Source organism: Rattus norvegicus, chromosome 8, assembly GCF_036323735.1.
Source record: "Rattus norvegicus strain BN/NHsdMcwi chromosome 8, GRCr8, whole genome shotgun sequence".
Classification (NCBI taxonomy): domain Eukaryota; kingdom Metazoa; phylum Chordata; class Mammalia; order Rodentia; family Muridae; genus Rattus; species Rattus norvegicus.
In genome coordinates, this window is record NC_086026.1 from 22,726,473 (window position 1) to 22,752,807 (window position 26,335).

General features: G+C 40.5%; 1 protein-coding gene across 1 annotated transcript; it reads right to left on the reverse strand.

The window, feature by feature from the left end:
* Positions 1-2,131: 2,131 nt before the first annotated feature.
* Positions 2,132-10,669, reverse strand: Smokl5 (sperm motility kinase like 5). The gene is made up of 3 exons (XM_039082236.2): positions 10,181-10,669; positions 2,983-4,562; positions 2,132-2,550 (listed from the first exon to the last, which is right to left on the reverse strand). Exon 2 carries the CDS (start codon positions 4,534-4,536, stop codon positions 3,028-3,030), a length of 1,509 nt encoding a protein of 502 aa, XP_038938164.1. The 5' UTR covers positions 4,537-4,562; positions 10,181-10,669; the 3' UTR covers positions 2,132-2,550; positions 2,983-3,027.
* Between the last annotated feature and the right edge of the window lie 15,666 nt (positions 10,670-26,335).

Consider the following 26,335-nt stretch of genomic DNA (forward strand, 5'->3'; position numbering starts at 1 on the left):
CATGTTATTTCCTTTTGGTCTCTCACTACAAGCATATCTGTAATTTCCCGACTCATTCCTGACTCATTTACTAATCATAAATCTACTGATACCATCTCAAGACCCTGTTTCAAGTTATCTATTTTATCCTCTTCCTACTGGAATTTCTTGATTAGAAGTCATTGTCATCTCTGAGTTCCATGAAATCAGTAACTTTGAAATAGAATTCCAGCCCCATTTCATCTCTTGTCATGCTAGTGCTACTTAAGTGCTGCTCTAAATACATCCACCCATGTGAACTCTGAGTCTACCATTCAGGGATTTCTCAACAATACAGTCTTAATATTAAAATAAAAAAGAAAATGAAGAAGAAGGGCAGAACACCAAAGTTAGAGGTAGTATATAGTAATTTCTAATGAAAAAAAACTGAGTTCTCTATTATACATTTTAGCAGTTTCCTTTTCCACAAATATCAACACACTCATGGGCCTGTCAAAATTAAAAAGACACAAGGGACTAAGATATGCCATAAGCCAGCAGAACTGAGCTTTCCAATGAGAGAACCCAAATGGAAACAGAAAAAAGAAAAGTAAGCTTGTAACAGGAAAAATTGCTCCAAAAAGATGACATGTGTTTAGTAGAGCATAAGATGAGTTTGGTCTGAGTTGGGAATACAAATGAGGATTTACAGTACTCTTCGCATCCCAGCCCTTCATTTAAGGCATCTATTTTCTACCTTAGAGATTTAGAAGATCAAAACTACACATCAACAGAGGACTTAGAATGAAACTTTTCCCAATCCAAAGCGTCTGAATAAGTCACTGTGTAGCCTGTGAAAAATAAGTGTAATTCTTAAAAGTTCCTTATATATAAAAACAAAACTTTGGGCAGTATTTTCACTCTCAGCTTAGACATGCACCCTATCTGAACACAAGCGTAAATAGAAGTTTTGCTAGTCCTGATTTTAAGTTTTTTCAATGTTATTTTGCCCTAAGTAAACTATTGCAGTTCTTACCATTTTCTAGGAAGATGATATCATTGATACATTAATCAAATCCTTTACATTTTAATTCCAGCTATTTTTCTACTTTTCCTCCTTAAAAAGCCCTCAATTAAAGATGAGAGTTTTTAAAATAACAATTGTATATGTAACTGGTAGATAATAAATTCTCTGTAGTAAAAGGTCAGTTGGTTTGCTTTGACCTTTTAGGAAGAACCAACTTACCCTGACCCTGGCACAAGCTTTTCAAATGTACTGCCTGAACAGTTAATCAGGTTTGTTTGTTCGTTGTTGTTGTTGTTGTTGTTGTTGTTGTTGTTGTTGTTGTTACTATTCAGTTAATTCGATAACCTGGGAAAGTTTTACCTAAAGTTTTATTTGGCGACTAGAAGTATAAAAGTATCTCATTGCCAGCATTAAAAAATTGAATGCATCAAACAAGCAAGAAGGAAAACATTCACACCACCCTATTTAGTGTTATATATTAGTAACACCTTGTTGCTTTATGGAATGATTAATGTCCATACCTACAATGTGTTATCTTAGTGACAGGTGTCTCAAATGTAGATGTTGCAGAAGATAATGGTCATAAATCCAGCATCTGCAGTGCCACGGAATTAGCAGACATTTTCAGGGTTACAACATAAACCTTTTCTTATTGTCTGGGTGAAACACAATTGGCATGACAGTGGCATGTTAACCACTGCCAGAAAAAGAACAGCATCTTGAAATTTAAATGGGAAAAATACAAAAAATAAATTGTGAACATACTAAAATATATGAATTATATGTTGCAATATAGGAAGATAATATAATTACTCAATAACCATGTTTCAGCAAGGGGCGTCTTACTTCTCACCTGCTCCCCCTAACTCATTATGAATACAGTATCCACACACTGTCCAGAGGCACATTTTCAGCCAAACTTTAGACCATAGAAGATACTTTTCATCTCTGTTGGTGGTCAAGGACTGTGGTGTCCTACACCAATATGAGGAGGATATGAGAGATCAATGAACGTAGTGAAAAAAAAAAGTCAGCTGTTCCTGAATTTAGCCTTTTTTTTACAGAATAGGTTCAAACAATAAAAAAAATCAAACATTTTATTTCTGACCTTTTTCTATATGTAAATCTTTGAAAATATTGAAATTATTTTTTCACAGACATCTATTTTATTCTGAGAGTCAGACAAAATACCAAGAAGCCTTATATCCTCTATTAGGAGTGAGGCGGGCACGTGCACCGAGAAGAGGGTCTGACGTGACCCTGGGTAGGCAGAAGGGCTCCGGTCTTCTCCCAGCTTTGGACTGGCTTCCAACCCTGACCCTGAACAGTGATGCCTTTGAGGTGCTCTCCTGCCCCCTGGCATCTCTTCATTTGCTTCCTTCCTCCTGTCTGTACTCAGGGCTCTGAGGGAAGCACAGCAGACCTGGAGCATGACATCTGGCACAGGACTCCCTTCTCCAGGTCCCTGTTCACACCTGGGTCCTCTCCAACAGTGCGACTGCAGAGTCATAGCATCCAACACTGTGATAGCAGAGTTGTAGCATCTGGCATCCTCTAGTGCTCTTCTAAAAGGCAAGGACACATGTGAGAGGGACCCAGGGAACCTCAGCTGAACAGGGCATCTCTCCAGATGTGGTCACCCTGTTCCACACTGCTCCCTAAGCTCCCTGAACCTCTTCCCCCATCTCCTAGCTCCCACTCCACACCACTCTCTCCTCCCTCAGCATCTCCTTTCTCCCACTACCTCCTTCTAGAATGGTCAGGATCTTGCTGTCTCCTTCAAGTTAAATATTTTTTCTTAAGAGTTCCCATGAGCAGGATACACATAGAAGTTACTGTTGGCGATGACAGATGTGATATAGGTTAGATTTAACCCTCATCCCATGACGTTTAGACCTAGCTTCCCTGTGCGTCTTCCCATATACATACACACAATGATAACCTCCCAGTTGACTCAGACATAAGCAAGATAGATACATTCAAATACAGCAATGTACCTGGGCAGTGCTGGATGCTTGATCTCCGGATTCCCTCCATATGCCTCATTTCTGGGGAACAACTCTGTTGTGCCCCAGGTGAGGTTTTTTTCTGGAGGGAAAGCAGCAACATAGCTGCATCAGGCCATTTCCGATGTTCTTGGCCCATCCCCTAAATCTTTTGGGCCAGGCCCTGCTAGGGACAGGATTGACCTCTGCTGAAGCACTGGATTTGTCTTCTGTGCTTTTAATGTTCTTCTCACCCCTGCTGTGCACTGAAGAAAAGCAGGGGACACTTCTAGAAATTCTGTTGGTTAGGTCCACTGCGGGTGTTGTCAGGAGTGGCCTGCAGAGACGACCACCAGGCCAACTGGCTCTCTTGACTAATCCGTAACTAGGTTTCTGGTCGTAGGTAGACCCTTGACTATTAGAGGATGACCCGAGCCATCTGGGCTCGCTTCCTCTCCTTCTTAGCTCTTGTGGAAAAGTAGCAGGGTTATCAAGGGAAGGGAATGGGGCCATCCATGGATTCATTGGCCCAGGTCGGGTTGAGTTGTCACACCCCTGAAGAGCCTGCCTTTCCAATAAGTGGTAGCAAGCCACCGTTTGATTGTATTTATTCTGATAGAGTGAATCTTTAACATCCTGGGCTTTAAACCCAATTTGTTCCATTGCTCGTAAAACTGCCGGGTCTGGCCTTAGTGGGATCCATTCCTCAGAAGGTTGTGGGAACCCCTCTGAGCCTGTCTTGAGCCAGGGATGAGTCAAAAGGTCAGGAATTGTGGGCCTATGCTGGGGGTTCACTTTCAACAAAAGACTAAGCATGTCTTTGAGCTCTCCTGACATGCCAGGTGGGACAGCATACTTCCCTGACACAACCTGCGATCGGAGCTGAGGTATGTTGGAATCATCAAACGGGAGCCTTCCAACTGTCATACAATATAAAACAACCCCTAGGGTCCACACATCGACCTTGGGGCCCTCATACAATTTCCCGAGGAGCATCTCAGGAGCAGCAAATGCATAAGTCCCACAGTGATATCTCAGCTTCTGCCCCGGCCTCACGTGAGTGGCAAGACCAAAATCAATGATTTTAATTCTTCCCCTAGTGTCTATCATGATATTGTCTGGCTTCAGGTCCCTGTGAACAATGCCCCGGGCGTGGCAGTATCCTGTAGCACTTAATAATTGTCTGAATATTCCCCGAGCTTCATCCTCCTGCAGTTGGCCAGCCTCTCGGATGCGATGATAAAGCTGTTTCCCCTCGGCCAACTCCATGATGAGGTATATTTTCTTCTTAGTCTCGATGACTTGGAAAAGGGATATGATGTTTGGGTGGTGGATGCTCATCATTATGTCTACCTCAGATGTGACCGGATGGCACCAGTGTTCCTTCTTGATAAGTATTTTGACAGCCACGGGGGTGCCTGTGAGGCGGTGCAGTGCCAGCTTTACTGTGGCATAGCCTCCATGGCCGATGGTATTCAAAATCATATATTGAGAATGGAAACTCTCTGTGTAAGAGCTGCCCTCAGATGGGAGCCTTTCTGACTCCTGTTCGCTCCCAGAGCTCATTGGAGGTAACAGAGTATAAATGCTACCTAAGAGGAAGGAAAAAGAAATAAAGGGAAGAAAGAAAGCTAAGATGGAAACTAAAATAATGAAAAATAAGAAAAACAGAAAACTAAAACCAACCAAAATAACAACAAGAGAAACCCAGAAAAGCAAAGTCACACACAAAGCCAAGGCAATCCTAATTAAAAAACTCCCTACAAGTCACTAGGAGGGAGGGGCACAGCTCAGCCACATTAAGAATCGACATCACTGATTGTGTAAGAAGAAAACTGTACAAGGAAATATATAAACGAACAAAGAAATTAAAATTATTAACAAGTAGAAATTCCAAGCAACAGAAAATGAAATGAAACAAAATCAACCTCCAAACAAGCAAAACCACATAAAAGCTAAAAACCTAAAGATTAAAACAAAATATACAAAACTCCTAGACTATACGAAGAAATATTACCAAGGAAACATCCCAATGAACAATTGGGATTAATTGGGATACGGGTCTGCAAAGGGTTTTTCTGAGAAGTCATGCAAGTGGCTAAGGAATGTATGGCTAAGAAATATATGTGTATATGTTCATCATTTTTGGCCATTGGGGAGATGAAAACTAAAACTAGTTTGAGACTTCATCTTATTCTAATCAGAATGGTAAAGGCAACAATGCTGGGGTGAATGTGGGGGATGGAGACCCTCATGCACAGTGTCCGTGGGAGGATATTAACAGAGGTGGCCACTGTAGAGTGTGGGTATTCCTCAGAAAACTAGAAATCTGTTTGCCACCTGATACAGCTAAGCCATTCCTGGAATATACTCAAGGAACAATATTTCCTGCTGCAAAGACACTTGTTCATCCATGTTCATTTTACTGTTCCATTTATTCACCATGCAGGGAATGTAGGCAGCCTAGATATCCATCCAGCTGATGAGTGGCTAATGAGAATGTGGTAACTATGCACAATATCATTCAGATGTATAAGAAACTGAAATTATGAAGTTGCCATCTAAATGCATGGAGGTAGACAGGGTTACACTAAGTGAGCTCACCCAGACTCAAAATAACAAACATGGCATGTTCTTATTCATATGCAGATCCTTGCAAGAAGTCTTCAGATTTAGTAGTACAACTCTCATATCTCAGAGAAATTTCTTGGTGCAATAGCACAGAAACTCATAGCTGCTAAAAGACTGGAGAATACGTGTTAAGGAAGTGCTCAGACAAAACCAGGTGTGGGGGGTGTGTCTACATTTTACCCTCCCTCCCTCCATGGCTCAGGGACTATAATGGAAAATGAGGCCAGAGAAATTGTAAGATCCTGGGGTTGGGAAGAGCCATATCAAAATATCTTCAAAATATCTTCTCAACACAAGACCACCTCATTCATAAATTCCAAACAGCTGTGGCTGCCTGCATCAGATCTCCACAAAATCAAGCAGTCCTGCATGACTAACCCAGAGTGGGGACATTGACAGTTGTTGACACATAGGGAAGAGAGTCATTGCCCACACTCAGGAATATAGGACACCAGGTTACTTAAAAATACATGAATTTGTGGGTTGTGGGAAGTGGCTATCTAGATGGATGTGGGAGGAGTTGGTGAAGGATGCAGGGAGTGAAGAGGATCCAAATACATTCAACGGAAGTATGAAATTCTTCAAGAAAATACTATAACTTTTAAAAACCACAAATAATCACAAACTCAAATCCCCAGACAGAGTAAAAACAGCAATGACCATAACTCCCATGCATAAAGAAAGCTATGAGAGAGGTACCCAAATCCCATGGGGGAAAGAGCTGGACTCTCAGAAGTGAGGAGAATTCTGAGAGCACGGGGGAGACCAATTCTGCTCACATTCCAGGCAAAAGAGGAACCTGCCTAGAGCCCTCTGTACCCAGGTTCCTAGGAGTAGTCAGGATGAGGATCCTTCTGGTCTATCCTTGTGCAAGAGTTGAAAGTCATTTACAAGGAGCAATGACAAACTAGAGAGAAGTTCTAAGACCACCAGTTCTGCTCCAAGGGTCCTGCCTGGAGCCCTCAGGACACATCAACCCAGCAGCAATCTGCGATAGAACCCTTTCAGTCCTGCCTCCAGACAGAGCTGAGCCAGTTCCAAAGCTCCCTGTACCCAGCAATGACTGTGAGAAAGCCGGTCTCCAGGATTGCTAATACACAGGCTTACAGGAGGGACAAGCCACTGTTATAGACAGCAAGACCAGGTAACACCAGAGACAACCAGATGGCAAGAGAAAATTGCAGCAACCTAAGGATAATAGGAATGGAAGAGAGAAAGATTTCCAACTTAAAAGGCCAGTAAATATCTTCAAAAAATTATTGAAGGTAACTCCCCTAACTTAAAATAAGAGATGCCCATAAACATCCAAGAAGCCAGAGAACTCCAAATAGATTGGACCACAAAAGAAACACCAAATGCACAAAACAAAGACAGAATATTAAAAGCAGTAAGGGTAGAAGGTCAAGTAACATATGAAGGCAGACTTATCAGAATTACACCAGACTCCTCACCAGAGACGATGAATGCCAGAAGATACTTGGCAGATGTCAAACAGACCCTAAGAGAACACAAATGCCAGACCAGGTAACTGTATCCAGCAAAACTCTCAATTACCATAGATGGAGAAAAGAAGATATTACATGGCAAAACAAAATTTACACAATATCTTTCCACAAACCCATTCCAAAAAAGGATAATAGATGGACAACTCCAACACAAGGAGGGAAACTACCCCTTAGAAAAATCAAGAAAGTAATCTCCTTGCAACACACACAAAAGAAGAGAGCCACACAAACTTTCCTTAATATGTTGTAACAGCAGTGGACTCAATTCCCTCAATAAAAAGACATAGTCTAACAGACTGGACATGTAAAGAGGACCCAGAATTTTGCTGCATAGAGGAAATAAACCTCAGTGTCAAAGACAGCCTCTACCTCAGAGTAAAAGTCTGGAAAACAATTTTCCAAGAAGATGGTCCCAAGAAACAAGCTGGAATTCCCATTCTAACAAAATTGACTTTCAACCAAAAGTTATCAAAAAACTTTCATATTCATCAAAGAAAAAAATCCACCAAGATGAGCTCTCAATCCTGAATATCTCTGCTTCAAATGCAAGGGCACCTACATTCATAAAAGTATACTTACTCAAGCTCAAAGCTCACATTGCACCTCACACAATAATCGTGGGAGACTTCAACATCCCAGTCTCATCAATGGACAGATCACGGAAACAAAAACCTAACACAGACATAGCTAAACTGACAGAAGTTAGGAACCAAATGGCTTTAACAGATATTTATAGAATATTTCATCCTAAAACAAAAGAATATACCTTCTTCTCAGTACCTCAAGGTACCTTTTCCAAAACTAACCATATAATTAGTCACAAAACAGGTCTCAATAGATACAAGATTGAAACCAACACTAGATTCTCCACAAAATTCAGCACAAAATTCTCCAAATTGTAAACGTAAGAAAAACAAAAGATATTTAAAAAAAAAACTCAACAAACTCTGAAAGCCAAAAACGATCCAGGCGAAGAAACCAGAAAATAAAATCAGAAGCATAAAAGGTTAAAACTCAAATAATCCCTGGGTGGTGGTGGTCCACACCTTTCCTCTCAGCACTCAGGAGGCAGAGGCAGGCAGATCTCTGAGTTTGAGGCCTGCCTTGTCTATAGAATGTTCCAGGGTACTCAGGGGTAAGCAGAAAAAACCTAACCTCAGAAAAATAAACAAACAAAAAACCCAAACCCAAAACCAAACCCTCCAATATCCACAGGCTAGGGAGAGAGTTCAGTAGTTAACTAGCAAAACTCAAGGGAAAATGTTCCGATCTTTAAAACCCACATAAAAACTGTCAACTGTACAATTTTAACTTTGGATTATGAAGTAGATCAAAGACCTCAACATAAAATCAGACACACTAAATGTAATACAACAGAAAGTGGGAAATAGCCTTGAACTCATTGGTTCAGGAGACAACTTCCTGAACACAGCAGTGGCTCAGACACTAAGATCAACAATGGGACCTCATGAAACTGAAATCTTCTGTAGTGCAGAGGACACTGTCTTTAGGACAAAACAACAGCCTAAAGAGTGTGGAAAGATCTGCATGATCCTACATCTGATAGAGGGCTAATATCCAAAGTATATAAAGAAGCCAAGAAGCTATACACTGTGAATGCAAACAACCCAATTGAAAAGGGGCACAGAGCCAGACAGAGAATTCTCAAGTGAGGGATCTCTAAAGGCTGAGAAGCACTTAAAGAAAAGTTCGATGTACTTAGTCATCAATGAAATACAAATCAAAATGACTCTGAAATTCCATTTTACACCCATCAGAATGTGTAAGATCTAAAACTCAAGTGACATCACATGCTGTTGAGGATATGGAGCAAGAAGAACACTCTTCCATTGTTGCTGGGAGTACCAATTTGAACAACCACTCTGGAAATCAATTTGGCAGTTTCTTAGAAAATCGGGAATAGTTCTAACTCAAGACCCACCTATACCACTCCCAGGCATATACCCAAAAGATGTTTCACCATACCACAAGCAACTTCCTCAACTGTATTCATAGCAGCCAGAAACTTGAAACAACTCAGATGTTCCTCACTAAAGAATGGATAAGAAAATTTGTTTCATTTATACAGTGGAATATTACTCAGTTATTAAAAGGAGGATACCGTGAAACTTGAACGCCAATGATTAGAAACTGAAAATATCATCCGGAGTGACGTAACCCTGACCCAGAAGGACAAACCTAGTATGTATACACTTATAAGTGGATATTAGCTACAAAGTACAGGATAACCATGCTATAATCAACAGACCCAAAAAGCTAAATAAGGATAACTCAAGGCAGGGTGCTTGAATCTCATTCAAAAAGGGAAATTCAAAGAGTTGAATGGAGGGAGGGAACTGATGGGGAGAGGATTGGGGAAGAGAACAGAGTACAGAGGGAGGGGGAAGGAGAGGCCTGGGTTTGGGCAATTCATCTCTGGCATGAATTGGAGACTGGGGGTGGGATGCTCCAGGGAGTCTATTAGAGTGATGTTAGCTGAGCCTACTAGCAGCTGGGGTTGAAGAGACTGATATACCCATGTCCTGTAGGTAGAAAGGATTTTCACTAGGGGAAGGGGGACACTAACAAACCCACAAAACCTTCAACCCAAAATTCGTCTTACTTACAAGATGTTCAGGGATAAAAGTGGAGCAGAGATTGAAGGAAAGTCCAATCAATGACCAGCCCACCTTGAGACCCAGCCCATGGGACAGAGCATTGTTAATTATGCTCTATGACTTGCAGACACAATTTAATGTAAGTGTCTTCTGCTCCTAACAGTTGGAGCAGAGGTTATCTCTTATTCTGTTGCCTGCCTTTGGATCCCTTTCCCCTACATGGGTTGGTTTTTCTGACCTCAGTGGGTGAGGATAAACTTAGTCCTCCTAGGAACTGATGTTTCAGGGGAGAGTGACACCCAAGGGGTTGCCCACTTCTTCTCTGAGGAGGGAAGGGAATTATAGGAAGTGCGGCATGTGAGGTGGGACTAGGAGGAGAGAAGGAGAGGCTATGATTGTGATGTAAGGTAAATAAGCAAATAAATAAACATAAAACAAAGTATGGTAGATGCTTACCTTACAAACAATGGCCAAGCTGACTGCTGGCCTCAATACTTTTCCTCACACAGGTGTTCTAACACCTACAACTAGTGCACCAACAGGGCACAAAAGACACTCGCACACACAGTTGGGCACACACACACACACACACACACACACACACAGATGCACTCACAGTCACCCACAGGTATACCAACACACACACACACACACACACACACACACACACTCAAAAAGGTACTCACACACTCAAGTAAACTTAAAACACAACACACACACACACTCAAAAAGGTACTCACACACTCAAGTAAACTTAAAACACAACACACACACACACACACACACACACACAAGCAACTCTCCACCCAAATAAACACTGATCTAGACACACATACACAAGCTACACACAAATCAATCAAATTCAAAATCCACACACTGCTCACTAGATTCACCAAAATCACCAAGTTCTCCACTCCACCACTCCTCTAAACGCACTCAAAGAAATCCAGGCCTTCCTACAGCTTAACATCTGTTGGCTGGACTGTCTCACAATTGCTCCTCATGAGGTCACATTATGACCTGTCCTGACATGGTTGGGAAGGACTCCAAGGCTCTGGCTTAGGTTGGCTTTGGAGAGCCTTTAGGCTTTCAGAAATCAAAGCCTGTAGAATGTTTTTCTGTCCTTAGTTCTCTAGTTTCAACATTTGCTCCTGCTTTATAGTCCTTAAGTCTACCTTCCATGGGTCCCTTTTGCATTCCAACTGATGGGTTTAAGAACTCCAACCTCATAGGTAGCAATGAATAGTAAGAGCGCCAGTGGAAGTTCCCCTTGGTCATGCCAAGGCTGAACCCCCAGTGAACGTGATGGTTGGGGGGAGGGCGGTAATGGGGGGAGGATGGGGAGGGGAACACCAATATAGAAGGGGAGAGGGAGGGGTTAGGGGGATGTTGGCCTGGAAACCTGGAAGGGGAATAACAATCAAAATGTAAATAAGAAATACTCAAGTTAATAAAGAAAAAAAAGATGTTACAGCCATATATATATATATATATACATATATATGTATATATATTTGTGTGTGTATATGTATATATATATATATACACATATATTTATAATCTTCTATTTAAGACCTAAGTGGCTGCTGCCTTTCTGAGATTACTATAGCCACTTTGTTTTGGGTGTGTGTGTGTGTGTGTGTGTGTGTGTGTGTGTGGTGTTGTTGTTGTTGTTGTTTCCCTTTTTTTATCTTAATTAACTAGGGTATTTCTTATTTACATTTCAATTATTATTCCCTTTCCCTGTTTCCAGGCCAACATCCCCCTAAATTCTCCCCGTCACCAACTCTATGGGTATTACCCTCCCCATCCTCCCCCTATTACCGCCCTCGCCCCCAACAATCATGTTCACTGGGGGTTCAGTCTTGGCAGGACCAAGGGCACTGGTCTTACTAGGCTATTCATTGCTACCTATGAGGTTGGAGCCCAGGGTCAGTCCATGTATAGTCTTTGGGTAGTGTCTTAGTCCCTGGAAGCTCTGGTTGGATGGCATTGTTGTTCATATGAGGTCTCAAGCCCCTTCAAGCTCTTTCAGTCCTTTATCTAATTTCTTCAACAGGGGTCCCATTCTCAGTTCAGTGCTTTAATGATGGCATTCGCCTATGTATTTGTTGTATTCTGACTGTGTCTTTCAGGAGAGATATACATCCAGTTCCTGTCAGCCTGCACTTCTTTGCTTCATCCATGTTATCTAGTTTGGTGGCTGTATATGTATGGGCCACATGTGGGGCAGGCTCTGAATGGGTGTTCCTTCTGCCTCTGTTCTAAACTTTGCCTCCCTATTCCCTCCCAAGGGTATTCTTCTTCCCCTTTTAAGGAAGTGAAGCATTTGCATTTTGATCATCCTTCTTGAGTTTCAAGTGTTCTGTGCATCTAGGGTAATTCGAGAATTTGAGCTAATATACACTTATCAATGAGTGCATACCATGTGTGTTTTTCTGTGATTGGGTTACCTCACTCAGGATGATATTTTCCAGTTCCATCCATTTGCTTATGAATTTCATAAAGTCACTCTTTCTAATAGCTGATTAGTATTCCATTGTGTAGATGTACCAAATTTTCTGTATCCATTCCTCTGTTGAAGGGCATCTGGGTTCTTTCCAGCTTCTGACTCTTTTAAATAAGGCTGCGATGAACATAGTGGAGCATGTGTCTTTGTTATATGTTGGGACATCTTTTGGGTATATGCCCAAGAGAGGTATAGCTGGGTCCTCAGGCACTTCAATGTCCAATTTTCTGAGAAACCTTCAAACTGATTTCCAGAATGGTTGTACCAGTCTGCAATCCCACCATTAATGGAGGAGTGTTCTTCTTTCTCCACATCTTCACCAGCATTTGCTGTCACCCGCGTTTTTGATCTTAGCCATTCATACTGGTGTGAGGTGAAATCTCAGGGTTGTTTTGATTTTCATTTCCCTTACAATCAAAGATGTTGAACATTTCTTTAGGTGTTTCTCAGCCATACAGCATTCCTCAGCTGTGAATTCTTTGTTTAGCTCTGAACCCCATTTTTAATAGGGTTATTTGTCTCCCTGCAGTCTAACTTCTTGAGTTCTTTGTATATTTTGGATATGAGCCATCTATCAGTTGTAGAATTGGTAAAGATCTTTTCCCAATCTGTTGGTGGCTGTTTTGTCCTAACAAGACTGTCCTTTGCCTTGCATAATCTTTGCAGTTTTATGAGATCCAATTTGTCAATTCATGGTCTTAGAGGATAAGCCATTGGTGTTTTCTTCAGGAAATTTTCCCCAGTGCCCATGTGTTCAAGATACTTCCCCCACTTTTTGTTCTATTAGTTTGAGTGTATCTGGTTTGATGTGGAGGCTCTTGGTCCACATGGATGTAAGCTTTGTACAGGGTGATAAGCATGGATCAATCTGCATTCTTCTACATGTTGACCTCCAGTTGAACCAGCACCATTTGCTGAAAATGTTATCTTTTTTCCATTGGATGGTTTTGGCTCCTATGTCAAAAATCAAGTGACCATAGGTGTGTGGGTTCATTTCTAGGTCTTCAATTCTATTCGACTGGTCTATCTGTCTGTCTCTGTACCAATACCATGCAGTTTTTTCACTATTGTTCTGTAATACTGCTTGAGTTCAGGGATAGTTATTCCCCAAAAGTCCCTTTATTATTGAGGCTAGTTGTAGCTATCCTGGGTTTTTTGTTATTCCAGATGAATTTGCAAATTGTTCTGTATAACTCTCTGAAGAACTGGATGGGTATTTTGTTGGGGATTGCATTGAATCTGTAGATCGCTTTTGGTAAAATGGCCATTTTTACTACATTAAATCTGCCAATCCATGAGCATGGGAGATCATTCCATCTTCTGATATCTTCAATTTCTTTCTTCAGAGGCTTGATGTTCTTATCATACTGATCTTTCACTTGCTTGGTTAAAGTCACATGGAGGTTTTTTATATTATTTGGGACTATAATGTAGGGTGTTGTTTCCCTAATGTTTTCTTGGCTTGTTTCTCTTTTGTGTAGAGGAAGGTTACTGATTTATTTGAGTTAATTTTATACCCAGCCACTATCACAGCATTTATCAGGTTTAGTAGTTCTCTGGTGTAACTTTTGGGATGCCTTAAGAACACAATCATATCTTCTGCAAATAGTGATATTTTGATTTCTTCCTTTCCAATCCATTTGATCTCCAATTTTTCTGATTGCTCTGGCTAAGACTTCAAGAACTATACTGAATATGTAGGGAGAGAGTGGGCAGCCTTTTCTAGTCCCTGATTTTAGTTGGATTAAATTTCTCTCCATTTAGTTTAATATTAGCTACTGGATTGCTGTATATGACTTTTACTATGTTTAGGTATGGGCCTTGAATTCCTATTCTTTCCAGGACTTTTTAACATGAAGGGCTGTTGAATTTTGTCAAGTGCTTTCTCAGCATCTGATGAAATGATGATGTGGTTTTGTTCTTTCAGTTTGTTTATATAATGGATTACATTGATGGTTTTCCATATATTAAACCATCCCTGCATACCTAGGATGAAGCCTACTTGATCATGATGAATGGTTGTTTTGATGTGCTCTTGGATTCGGTTTGCAAGTATTTTATTGAGTATTTTTGCATTGATATTCATACAGGAAATTGGTCTGAAGTTCTCTTTCTTAGTTGAGTCTTTGTGTGGTTTAGGTATAAGAGTAATCGTGGCTTCCTAGAAGGAATTCAGTAATGCTCCATCTGTTTCAATTTTGTGGAATAGTTTGGATAGTATTGGTATGAGGTCTTCTACGAAGGTCTGATAGAATTCTGCACTGAACCCATCTGGACCTGGGCTCTTTTTGTTTGGAAGGCTTTTAATGACTGCTTCTACTTCTTTAGGATTTATGGGTTTTTTTTTTTTGCATGGTTTATCTGTTCCAGATTTAACTTTGGTACCTGGTATCTGTCTAGGAAAATGTCCATTTCCTGCAGATTTTCAAGTTTTGTTGAATATAGGCTTTTTTAGTAGGGTCTGATGATTTTTTTAATTTCCTCTGATTCTGTAGTTATAGCTCCCTGTTCATTTCTGATTTTGTTAATTTGGACACACTCTCTGTGTCCTCTCATTAGTCTGGCTAAGGGTTTATCTATCTTGTTGATTTTCTCAAAGAAACAGCTTTTGGTTCTGTTGATTCTTTGTATAGTCCTCTTTGTTTCTACTTGGTTAATTTCAGCTCTGAGTTTGATTATTTCCTGCCTTCCACTCCTCCTGGGTGTATTTGCTTCTTTTTGTTCTAGAGCTTTTAGGTGTGCTGTCAAGCTGCTGATATATGCTCTCTCCTGATTCTTTCTACAGGCACTCAGAGCTATGAGTTTTCCTCTTAGCACAACTTTTATTGTGTCCCATAAGTTTGGGTATGTTGTACCTTCATTTTCATTAAATTCTAAGAAGTCTTTAGTTTCTTTCTTTATTTCCTCCTTGACCAGGTTATAATTTAATAAAGCATTGTTCAACCTCCATGTATATGTGGGCGTTCTTCCCTTATTGTTATTAAAGACCAGCTTTAGCCCGTGGTGGTCTCATAGGAAGTGTGGGATTATTTCTATCTTTCTGTATCTATTGAGGCCTATTTTATGACCGATTATATGGTCAATTTTGTTGAAAATACCATGAGGTGGTGAGAACAAGGAATATCCTTTTGTTTTAGGATAGGATGTTCTATAAATATCTGTTAAGTCCATTTGGTTCATGACTTCTCTTAGTCTGTCTATGTCTCTATTTAATTTCTGTTTCCATGATCTGTACATTGATGAGAGTGAGGTGTTGAAATCTCCTACTATTATTGTGCGAGGTACAATGTGTCCTTTGACCTTTAGTAAGGTTTCTTTTATGTATGTAGGTGCCCTTGTATTTGGAGCATAGATATTTAGGAATGAGAGTTCACGTTGGTGAATTTTTCCTTTGATGAATATGAAGTGTCCTTCCTTATCTTTTTGGATGACTTTTGGTTGAACATTGAATTTATTTGATATTAGAATGGCTACTCCAGCTTGCTTCTTCAGACATTTGCTTGGAAAGTTGTTTTACAGTCTTTCCCTCTGAGGTAGTGTCTGTCTTTGTCTCTGAGGTGTGTTTCCTGTTGACATCAGAGTTCAGGGTACTCATTGCATATCCAGTTTGTTAATCTATGTCTTTTTATTGGGGAATTGAATTGATATTGAGAGATATTAAGGCATAGTGATTGTTGCTTCCTGTTATATTCATATTTTTTTCTTCTCTTTGTTTTATTGTCAAGACGATTAGTTTCTTGCTTTTTCTAGGGTGTAGCTTGCCTCCTTATGTTGGGCTTTACCATTTATTATCCTTTGTAGGGCTGGATTTATAGAAAGATATTGTGTAAATTTGGTTTTCACGGAATATCTTGGTCTCTCCATCTATGTTAATTGAGAATTTTGCTGGATACAGTAACTTCGGATGGCATTTGTGTTCTCTTAGGGTCTTTATCATATCTGTCCAGGATCTTCTGGCTTTCATAGTCTCTGGTGAAAAGTCTGTTGTGATTCTGATATGTCTGCCTTTATATGCTACTTGACCTTTTTCCCTTCCTGCTTTTAATATTCTTTCTTTGTTTTGTGCATTTGGTGTTTTGACTATTATGTGATGGGAGGAGTTTCTTTTCTGATCCCTATTTGGAGTTCTTTAGGCTTCTTGTAAGTTTACGGGCATCTCTTTCTTTAGGTTAGGGAAGTTTTCTTCTATGATTTTGTTGAAGATATTTACTGGTCCTTTGAGCTAGGAGTCTTCACTCTCTTCTATACCTATTATCCTTAGGTTTGATCTTCTCATTGACTCCTGGATTTCCTGTAAGTTTTGGACCAGTAGCTTTTTCTGTTTTACATTATCTTTGACAGTTGTGTCAATGATTTCTATGGAATCTTCTGTTATCTTTTATTCTGTTGGTGATGCTCGTATCTACGGCTCCTTGTCTCTTCCTTCGGTTTTCTATATCCAGGCTTGTCTCGCTTTGTGCTTTCTTTATTTTTTCTATTTCCATTTTCAATTCGTTCACATGTTTGCTTGTGTCTTCCTGTAATTCTTTCAGGGAATTTTTTATTTCCCCTCTAAGGGCTTCTACTTGTTTATTTGTGTTTTCTTTTTTTTTTATTAACTTGAGTATTTCTTATATACATTTCAAATGTTATTCCCTTTCCCGGTTTCCAGGCAAATCCCCCTCCCCCCTCCCCTTCCTTATGTGTGTTCCCCTCCCAACCCTCCCCCCATTGCCGCCCTCCCCCCATAGACTAGCCCTGGGTCCTGCTAAGACTGAACCCCCAGTGAACTAGTCTATGGTTTTGGCTCCTTTGTCAAAAATCAAGTGACCATAGGTGTGTGGGTTCATTTCTGGGTCTTCAATTCTATTCCATTGGTCTATCTGTCTGTCTCTATACCAATACCATGCAGTTTTTATCACTATTGCTCTGTAATACTGCTTGAGTTCAGGGATAGTGATTCCCCCTGAAGTCCTTTTATTGTTGAGGATAGCTTTAGCTTCTTTGTTTTTTGTTATTCCAGATGAATTTGCAAATGGTAAAATGGCCATTTTTACTATATTAATCCTGCCAATCCATGAGCATGGGAGATCTTTCCATCTTCTGAGGTCTTCTTCAATTTCTTTCCTCAGTGTCTTGAAGTTCTTATTGTACAGATCTTTTACTTGCTTGGTTAAAGTCACACCGAGGTATTTTATATTATTTGGGTCTATTATGAAGGGTGTCGTTTCCCTAATTTCTTTCTCGGCTTGTTTCTCTTTTGTATAGAGGAAGGCCACTGATTTATTTGAGTTAATTTTATACCCAGCCACTTTGCTGAAGTTGTTTATCAGCTTTAGTAGTTCTCTGGTGGAACTTTTGGGATCACTTAAATATACTATCATGTCATCTGCAAATAGTGATATTTTGATCTCCTCTTTTCCGATCTGTATCCCCTTGATCTCCTTTTGTTGTCTGATTGCTCTGGCTAGAACTTCAAGAACTATATTGAATAAGTAGGGAGAGAGTGGGCAGCCTTGTCTAGTCCCTGATTTTAGTGGGATTGCTTCAAGTTTCTCTCCATTTAGTTTAATGTTAGCAACTGGTTTGCTGTATATGGCTTTTACTATGTTTAGGTATGGGCCTTGAATTCCTATTCTTTCCAGGACTTTTATCATGAAGGGGTGTTGAATTTTGTCAAATGCTTTCTCAGCATCTAATGAAATGATCATGTGGTTCTGTTCTTTCAGTTTGTTTATATAATGGATCACGTTGATGGTTTTCCGTATATTAAACCATCCCTGCATGCCTGGGATGAAGCCTACTTGATCATGGTGGATGATTGTTTTGATGTGCTCTTGAATTCGGTTTGCCAGAATTTTATTGAGTATTTTGCGTCGATATTCATTCTTTGTGTGGTTTAGGTATAAGAGTAATTGTGGCTTCGTAGAAGGAATTCGGTAGGGCTCCATCTGTTTCAATTTTGTGGAATAGTTTGGATAATATTGGTATGAGGTCTTCTATGAAGGTTTGATGGAATTCTGCACTAAACCCGTCTGGACCTGGGCTCTTTTTGGTTGGGAGACCTTTAATGACTGCTTCTATTTCCTTAGGAGTTATGGGGTTGTTTAACTGGTTTATCTGTTCCTGATTTAACTTCGATAACTGGTATCTGTCTAGGAAATTGTCCATTTCCTGAAGATTTTCAAGTTTTGTTGAATATATGTTTTTATAGTAAGATCTGATGATTTTTTGAATTTCCTCTGAATCTGTAGTTATGTCTCCCTTTTCATTTCTGATTTTGTTAATTTGGACACACTCTCTGTGTCCTCTCGTTAGTCTGGCTAAGGGTTTATCTATCTTGTTGATTTTCTCAAAGAACCAACTTTTCGTTCTGTTGATTCTTTCTATGGTCCTTTTTGTTTCTACTTGGTTAATTTCAGCTCTGAGTTTGATTATTTCCTGCCTTCTACTCCTCCTGGGTGTATTTGCTTCTTTTTGTTCTAGAGCTTTTAGGTGTGCTGTCAAGCTGCTGACATATGCTCTTTCCTGTTTCTTTCTGCAGGCACTCAGCGCTATGAGTTTTCCTCTTAGCACAGCTTTCATTGTGTCCCATAAGTTTGGGTATGTTGTATCTTCATTTTCATTAAATTCTAAAAAGTTTTTAATTTCTTTCTTTATTTCTTCCTTGACCAGGTTATCATTGAGTAGAGCATTGTTCAATTTCCACGTATATGTGGGCATTCTTCCCTTATTGTTATTGAAGACCAGGTTTAGGCCGTGGTGGTCCGATAGCACGCATGGGATTATTTCTATCTTTCTGTACCTGTTGAGGCCCGTTTTTTGACCAATTATATGGTCAATTTTGGAGAAAGTACCATGAGGAGCTGAGAAGAAGGTATATCCTTTTGCGTTAGGATAGAATGTTCTATAAATATCCGTTAAGTCCATTTGGCTCATGACTTCTCTTAGTCTGTCTACATCACTGTTTAATTTCTGTTTCCATGATCTGTCCATTGATGAGAGTGGGTTGTTGAAATCTCCCACTATTATTGTGTGAGGTGCAATGTGTGTTTTGAGCTTTAGTAAGGTTTCTTTTACATATGTAGGTGCCCTTGTATTTGGGGCATAGATATTTAGGATTGAGAGTTCATCTTGGTTGATTTTTCCTTTGATGAATATGAAGTGTCCTTCCTTATCTTTTTTGATGACTTTTAGTTGGAAATTGATTTTATTTGATATTAGAATGGCTACTCCAGCTTGCTTCTTCTGACCATTTGCTTGGAAAGTTGTTTTCCAGCCTTTCACTCTGAGGTAGTGTCTGTCTTTGTCTCTGAGGTGTGTTTCCTGTAGGCAGCAGAATGCAGGGTCCTCGTTGCGTATCCAGTTTGTTAATCTATGTCTTTTTATTGGGGAGTTGAGGCCATTGATATTGAGAGATATTAAGGAATAGTGATTATTGTTTCCCTTTATATTCATATTTGGATGTGAGGTTATGTTTGTGTGCTTTCATTCTCTTTGTTTTGTTGCCAAGACGATTAGTTTCTTGCTTCTTCTAGGGTATAGCTTGCCTCCTTATGTTGGGCTTTACCATTTATTATCCTTTGTAGTGCTGGATTTGTAGAAAGATATTGTGTAAATTTGGTTTTGTCATGGTATATCTTGGTTTCTCCATCTATGTTCATTGAGAGTTTTGCAGGATACAGTAACCTGGGCTAGCATTTGTGTTCTCTTAGGGTCTGTATGACATCAGTCCTGGATCTTCTGGCCTTCATAGTTTCTGGCGAGAAGTCTGGTGTGATTCTGATAGGTCTCCCTTTATATGTTACTTGACCTTTTTCCCTTACTGCTTTTAATATTCTTCCTTTATTTTGTGCGTTTGGTGTTTTGACAATTATGTTACGGGAGGTGTTTCTTTTCTGGTCCAATCTATTTGGAGTTCTGTAGGCTTCTTGTATGTCTATGGGTATCTCTTTTTTTAGGTTAGGGACGTTTTCTTCTATGATTTTGTTGAAGATATTTACTGGTCCTTTGAGCTGGGAGTCTTCACTCTCTTCTATGCCTATTATCCTTAGGTTTGATCTTCTCATTGACTCCTGGATTTCCTGTATGTTTTGGACCAGTAGCTTTTTCCGCTTTACATTATCTTTGACAGTTGAGTCAATGATTTCTATGGAATCTTCTGCTCCTGAGATTCTCTCTTCCATCTCTTGTATTCTGTTGGTGAAGCTTGTATCTACAGCTCCTTGTCTCTTCTTTTGGTTTTCTATATCCAGGGTTGTTTCCATGTGTTTTTTCTTGATTGCTTCTATTTCCATTTTTAATTCCTTCAACTGTTTGATTGTGTTTTCCTGGAATTCTTTCAGGGATTTTTGTGTCTCCTCTCTATGGGCTTCTACTTGTTTATTTATGTTTTCCTGGAATTCTTTCAGGGATTATGGCGATTCTTTCAGGCATTTTTGCGATTCCTCTCTGTAGGCTTCTACTTGTTCTCTAAGGGAGTTCTTCATGTCTTTCTTGAAGTCCTCCAGCATCATGATCAAAAATTATTTTGGAACTAGATCTTGCTTTTCTGGTGTGTTTGGATATTCCATGTTTGTTTTGATGGGAGAATTGGGCTCCGATGGTGCCATGTAGTCTTGGTTTCTGTTGCTTGGGTTCCTGCGCTTGCCTCTCGCCATCAGATTATCTCTAGTGTTACTTTGTTCTGCTATTTCTGACAGTGGCTAGACTGTCCTATAAGCCTGTGTGTCAGGAGTGCTGTAGACCTGTTTTCCTCTCTTTCAGTCAGCTATGGGGACAGAGTGTTCTGCTTTCGGGCATGTAGTTTTTCCTCTCTACAGGTCTTCAGCTGTTCCTGTGGGCCTGTGTCTTGAGTTCACCAGGCTGCTTTCTTGCAGCAGAAAATTTGGTCTTACCTGTGGTCCTGAGGCTCAAGTTCGCTCGTGGGGTGCTGCCCACGGGCTCTCTGCAGTGGCAGCAACCAGGAAGACCTGTGCCGCCCCTTCCTGGAGCTTTAGTGCACCAGGGTTCCAGATGGTCTTTGGCTTTTTCCTCTGGCGTCCGAGATGTGTGTGCAGGGAGCAGTCTCTTCTGGTTTCCCAGGCTTGTCTGCCTCTCTGAAGGTTTAGCTCTCCCTCCCACGGGATTTGGGTGCAGAGAACTGTTTATCCGGTCTGTTTCTATCAGGTTCCGGCGGTGTCTCAGGCAGGGGTCCTGCCGCCCCTGGGCCCTCCCCCACGGGAGCCCAGAGGCCTTATACGGTTTCCTCTTGGGCCAGGGATGTGGGCAGTGGTGAGCAGTGTTGGTGGTCTCTTCCGCTCTGCAGCCTCAGGAGTGCCCACCTGACCAGGCGGTTGGGTCTCTCTCTCCTATTTGTGTTTTCTTGCATTTCTCTAAGGGAGTTCTTTATGTCTTTCTTAAAGTCCTCCATCACCATGAACAAATGTGATTTATAATCAAGATCTTGTATTTCTGGTGCGTTTGGATATTCCGTGTTTGCTTTGGTGGGAGAATTGGGCTTTGATGATGCCATGTACTCTTGGTTTCTGTTGCTTGGTTTCCTGTGCTTGCCTCTCGCCATCAGGTTGTCTCTGGTGTTACCTTGTTATGCTATTTCTGACAGTGGCTAGACCATACTATTATAGGAGTGTGTCAGAAATGCTGTAGACCTGTTTTCCTGTTTTCTTTCAGTCAGTTACGGGAACAGAATGTTCTGCTTTCAGGTGTGTAGTCTTTCCTGTCTACTGGTCTTCAGCTGTTCCCATGGGCGTGTGTCCTGAGTCCACCTGGCAGATCTCTTGGAGCAGAAAAGTCGGTCTTACCTGTGGTCCCTGGCCACTCCTGGGGGCTGTGTTTGAGCTCTCCGTAAGCGAGGCAACCAGCAGTGCCTGGCCAGCCTTTTCCCGGGCCCCTTGCACAGGGATCCCAGATGACTTTAGGTGATTTCCTCTGGAATCAGAAATGTGGGCAGAGTGTAGACACTCTTCTCGCTTCCCAGGTGTGTCTGCCCCTCTGAATGTTTAGCTTACCCTCCTACGGGATTTGGGTACAGGAAGCTGTTGACCAAGTCCCTTCAGATCCGGGCGGTGTCTGAAATTATTTTTATGTTTCATTAAGTAATAGTGTGACAATAATATATAATCAGTTATATACTAACACTGAAGTTATGGTAGTCAGGCTGAAGTGATGAAACAACTGGCTGTTCATCTTCAATTCTATGTCACTTTAACATAAGTACCTTCTCTTCTTCCTATAATTATACAGTGTGCCTAGATACTTTATAATCTCATCCAACAATATGTGTGGTCCCTGGAGTTTGGTAAAATGGCATTATAGATTATAATGCTATAAATAATATAATAAAACTATGACTTTATTGATAAGGTTTCTGCACATTTCACTTTTTAAAGCTTGACTACTATCTTGAGTTATCCAGCTCTAAATACTATGCATATAAGAAGAGTATACTCAAGAGTCTTAATGCGTCAGTCTAATTATAGCCTGTGAACTTTTCATTGACTCTTTAAACACTATAATTTAAATTGTATCATCAAATATTTTTGTAATATGTCCATATACTGCTCTTTGTCTAACCAGAATAGTATGTATTTGCTTTACTCTCTGACATCTCATAAGAATATAACTTCAAAATGTGTGACCTTAATTATACAAATTTAATAAACTCTCAAGGAATTTTTTTATTGCTTTCTGCTTAGAAAGGAATTTGTCAGAAACTATAGGCCCTGTAATGATTCTGAAAACAAAACTCTGGATTTTCTTCTAATAGGAATATAGGAAAAGGAAAAAGTAACCTTCTAGAAGTTTCTCATCCCAAAGAAGAGATGGAAGGAAGAAGCAGCCAGGCAGTGAGAGCTAGCCCCAGTCCCTCACTGTACAACAGGACACCTCCTTCCCACCATTGAATTCTCACCTCCAACCTGATACATAGTCCTTAATACACCAAAACTCCATAGGGTTGGGAAATGCCCTATATTCTAAAATGTGAGAAGCAGCCCTGGTAAAGAGTAGCAGAGATACTAGGAATGATACAACAAAATTTGTCTTTGAAATGTGTTCTGCAAGAAGTTGGTGCCTTTGTAAACTGAGAAGAACACTACAAAGTAAAGGGAGGATGGAAAGTAGGGGTGGTGAAAATATATTATGAATATTTCTCTTTAGAATATTTTTTTTTATTAACTTGAGTATTTCTTATATACATTTCGAGTGTTATTCCCTTTCCCGGTTTCCGGGCAAACATCCCCCTCCCCCCTCCCCTTCCTTATGGGTGTTCCCATCCCAACCCTCCCCCCATTGCCGCCCTCCCCCCATAGACTAGTTCACTGTGGGTTCAGTCTTAGCAGGACCCAGGGCTTCCCCTTCCACTGGTGCTCTTACTAGGATATTCATTGCTACCTATGGGGTCAGAGTCCAGGGTCAGTCCATGTATAGTCTTTAGGTAGTGGCTTAGTCCCTGGAAGCTCTGGTTGCTTGGCATTGTTGTACTTTTGGGGTCTCGAGCCCCTTCAAGCTCTTCCAGTTCTTTCTCTGATTCCTTCAATAGGGGACCTATTCTCAGTTCAGTGGTTTGCTGCTGGCATTCGCCTCTATATTTGCTGTATTCTGGCTGTGTCTCTCAGGATCGATCTACATCCGGCTCCTGTCGGTCTGCACTTCTTTGCTTCATCCATCTTGTCTAATTGGGTGGCTGTATATGTATGGGCCACATGTGGGGCAGGCTCTGAATGGGTGTTCCTTCAGTCTCTGTTTTAATCTTTGCCTCTCCCTTCCCTGCCAAGGGTATTCTTTTTCCTCATTTAAAGAAGGAGTGAAGCATTCACATTTTGATCATCCGTCTTGAGTTTCGTTTGTTCTAGGGATCTAGGGTAATTCAAGCATTTGGGCTAATAGCCACTTATCAATGAGTGCATACCATGTATGTCTTTCTGTGATTGGGTTAGCTCACTCAGGATGATATTTTCCAGTTCCAACCATTTGCCTACGAATTTCATAAACTCGTTGTTTTTGATAGCTGAGTAATATTCCATTGTGTAGATGTACCACATTTTCTGTATCCATTCCTCTGTTGAAGGGCATCTGGGTTCTTTCCAGCTTCTGGCTATTATAAATAAGGCTGCGATGAACATAGTGGAGCACGTCTCTCTTTTATATGTTGAGGCATCTTTTGGGTATATGCCCAAGAGAGGTATAGCTGGATCATCAGGCAGTTCAATGTCCAATTTTCTGAGGAACCTCCAGACTGATTTCCAGAATGGTTTTACCAGTCTGCAATCCCACCAACAATGGAGGAGTGTTCCTCTTTCTCCACATCCTCGCCAGCATCTGCTGTCACCTGAGTTTTTGATCTTAGCCAATCGCACTGGTGTGAGGTGAAATCTCAGGGTTGTTTTGATTTGCATTTCCCTTATGACTAAAGATGTTGAACATTTCTTTAGGTGTTTCTCAGCCATTCGGCATTCCTCAGCTGTGAATTCTTTGTTTAGCTCTGAACCCCATTTTTAATAGGGTTATTTGTTTCCCTGCGGTCTAACTTCTTGAGTTCTTTGTATATTTTGGAAATAAGGCCTCTATCTGTTGTAGGATTGGTAAAGATCTTTTCCCAATCTGTTGGTTGCCGTTTTGTCCTAACCACAGTGTCCTTTGCCTTACAGAAGCTTTGCAGTTTTATGAGATCCCATTTGTCGATTCTTGATCTTAGAGCATAAGCCATTGGTGTTTTGTTCAGGAAATTTTTTCCAGTGCCCATGTGTTCCAGATGCTTCCCTAGTTTTTCTTCTATTAGTTTGAGTGTGTCTGGTTTGATGTGGAGGTCCTTGATCCACTTGGACTTAAGCTTTGTACAGGGTGATAAGGATGGATCGATCTGCATTCTTCTACATGTTGCCCTCCAGTTGAACCAGCACCATTTGCTGAAAATACTATCTTTTTTCCATTGGATGGTTTTGGCTCCTTTGTCAAAAATCAAGTGACCATAGGTGTGTGGGTTCATTTCTGGGTCTTCAATTCTATTCCATTGGTCTATCTGTCTGTCTCTGTACCAATACCATGCAGTTTTTATCACTATTGCTCTGTAATACTGCTTGAGTTCAGGGATAGTGATTCCCCCTGAAGTCCTTTTATTGTTGAGGATAGCTTTAGCTATCCTGGGTTTTTTGTTATTCCAGATGAATTTGCAAATTGTTCTGTCTAACTCTTTGAAGAATTGGATTGGTATTTTGATGGGGATTGCATTGAATCTGTAGATTGCTTTTGGTAAAATGGCCATTTTTACCATATTAATCCTGCCAATCCATGAGCATGGGAGATCTTTCCATCTTCTGAGGTCTTCTTCAATTTCTTTCCTCAGTGTCTTGAAGTTCTTATTGTACAGATCTTTTACTTGCTTGGTTAAAGTCACACCGAGGTACTTTATATTATTTGGGTCTATTATGAAGGGTGTCGTTTCCCTAATTTCTTTCTCGGCTTGTTTCTCTTTTGTATAGAGGAAGGCAACTGATTTATTTGAGTTAATTTTATACCCAGCCACTTTGCTGAAGTTGTTTATCAGCTTTAGTAGTTCTCTGGTGGAACTTTTGGGATCACTTAAATATACTATCATGTCATCTGCAAATAGTGATATTTTGACCTCTTCTTTTCCGATCTGTATCCCTTTGATCTCCTTTTGTTGTCTGATTGCTCTGGCTAGAACTTCAAGAACTATATTGAATAAGTAGGGAGAGAGTGGGCAGCCTTGTCTAGTCCCTGATTTTAGTGGGATTGCTTCAAGTTTCTCTCCATTTAGTTTAATGTTAGCAACTGGTTTGCTGTATATGGCTTTTACTATGTTTAGGTATGGGCCTTGAATTCCTATTCTTTCCAGGACTTTTATCATGAAGGGGTGTTGAATTTTGTCAAATGCTTTCTCAGCATCTAATGAAATGATCATGTGGTTCTGTTCTTTCAGTTTGTTTATATAATGGATCACGTTGATGGTTTTCCGTATATTAAACCATCCCTGCATGCCTGGGATGAAGCCTACTTGATCATGGTGGATGATTGTTTTGATGTGCTCTTGAATTCGGTTTGCCAGAATTTTATTGAGTATTTTGCGTCGATATTCATAAGGGAAATTGGTCTGAAGTTCT

Coding starts and splice junctions, on each gene's coding strand:
- Smokl5 (XM_039082236.2), bottom strand. CDS start 4,536: ATGAGCTCTGGGAGCGAACAGGAGTCAGAAAGGCTCCCATCTGAGGGC.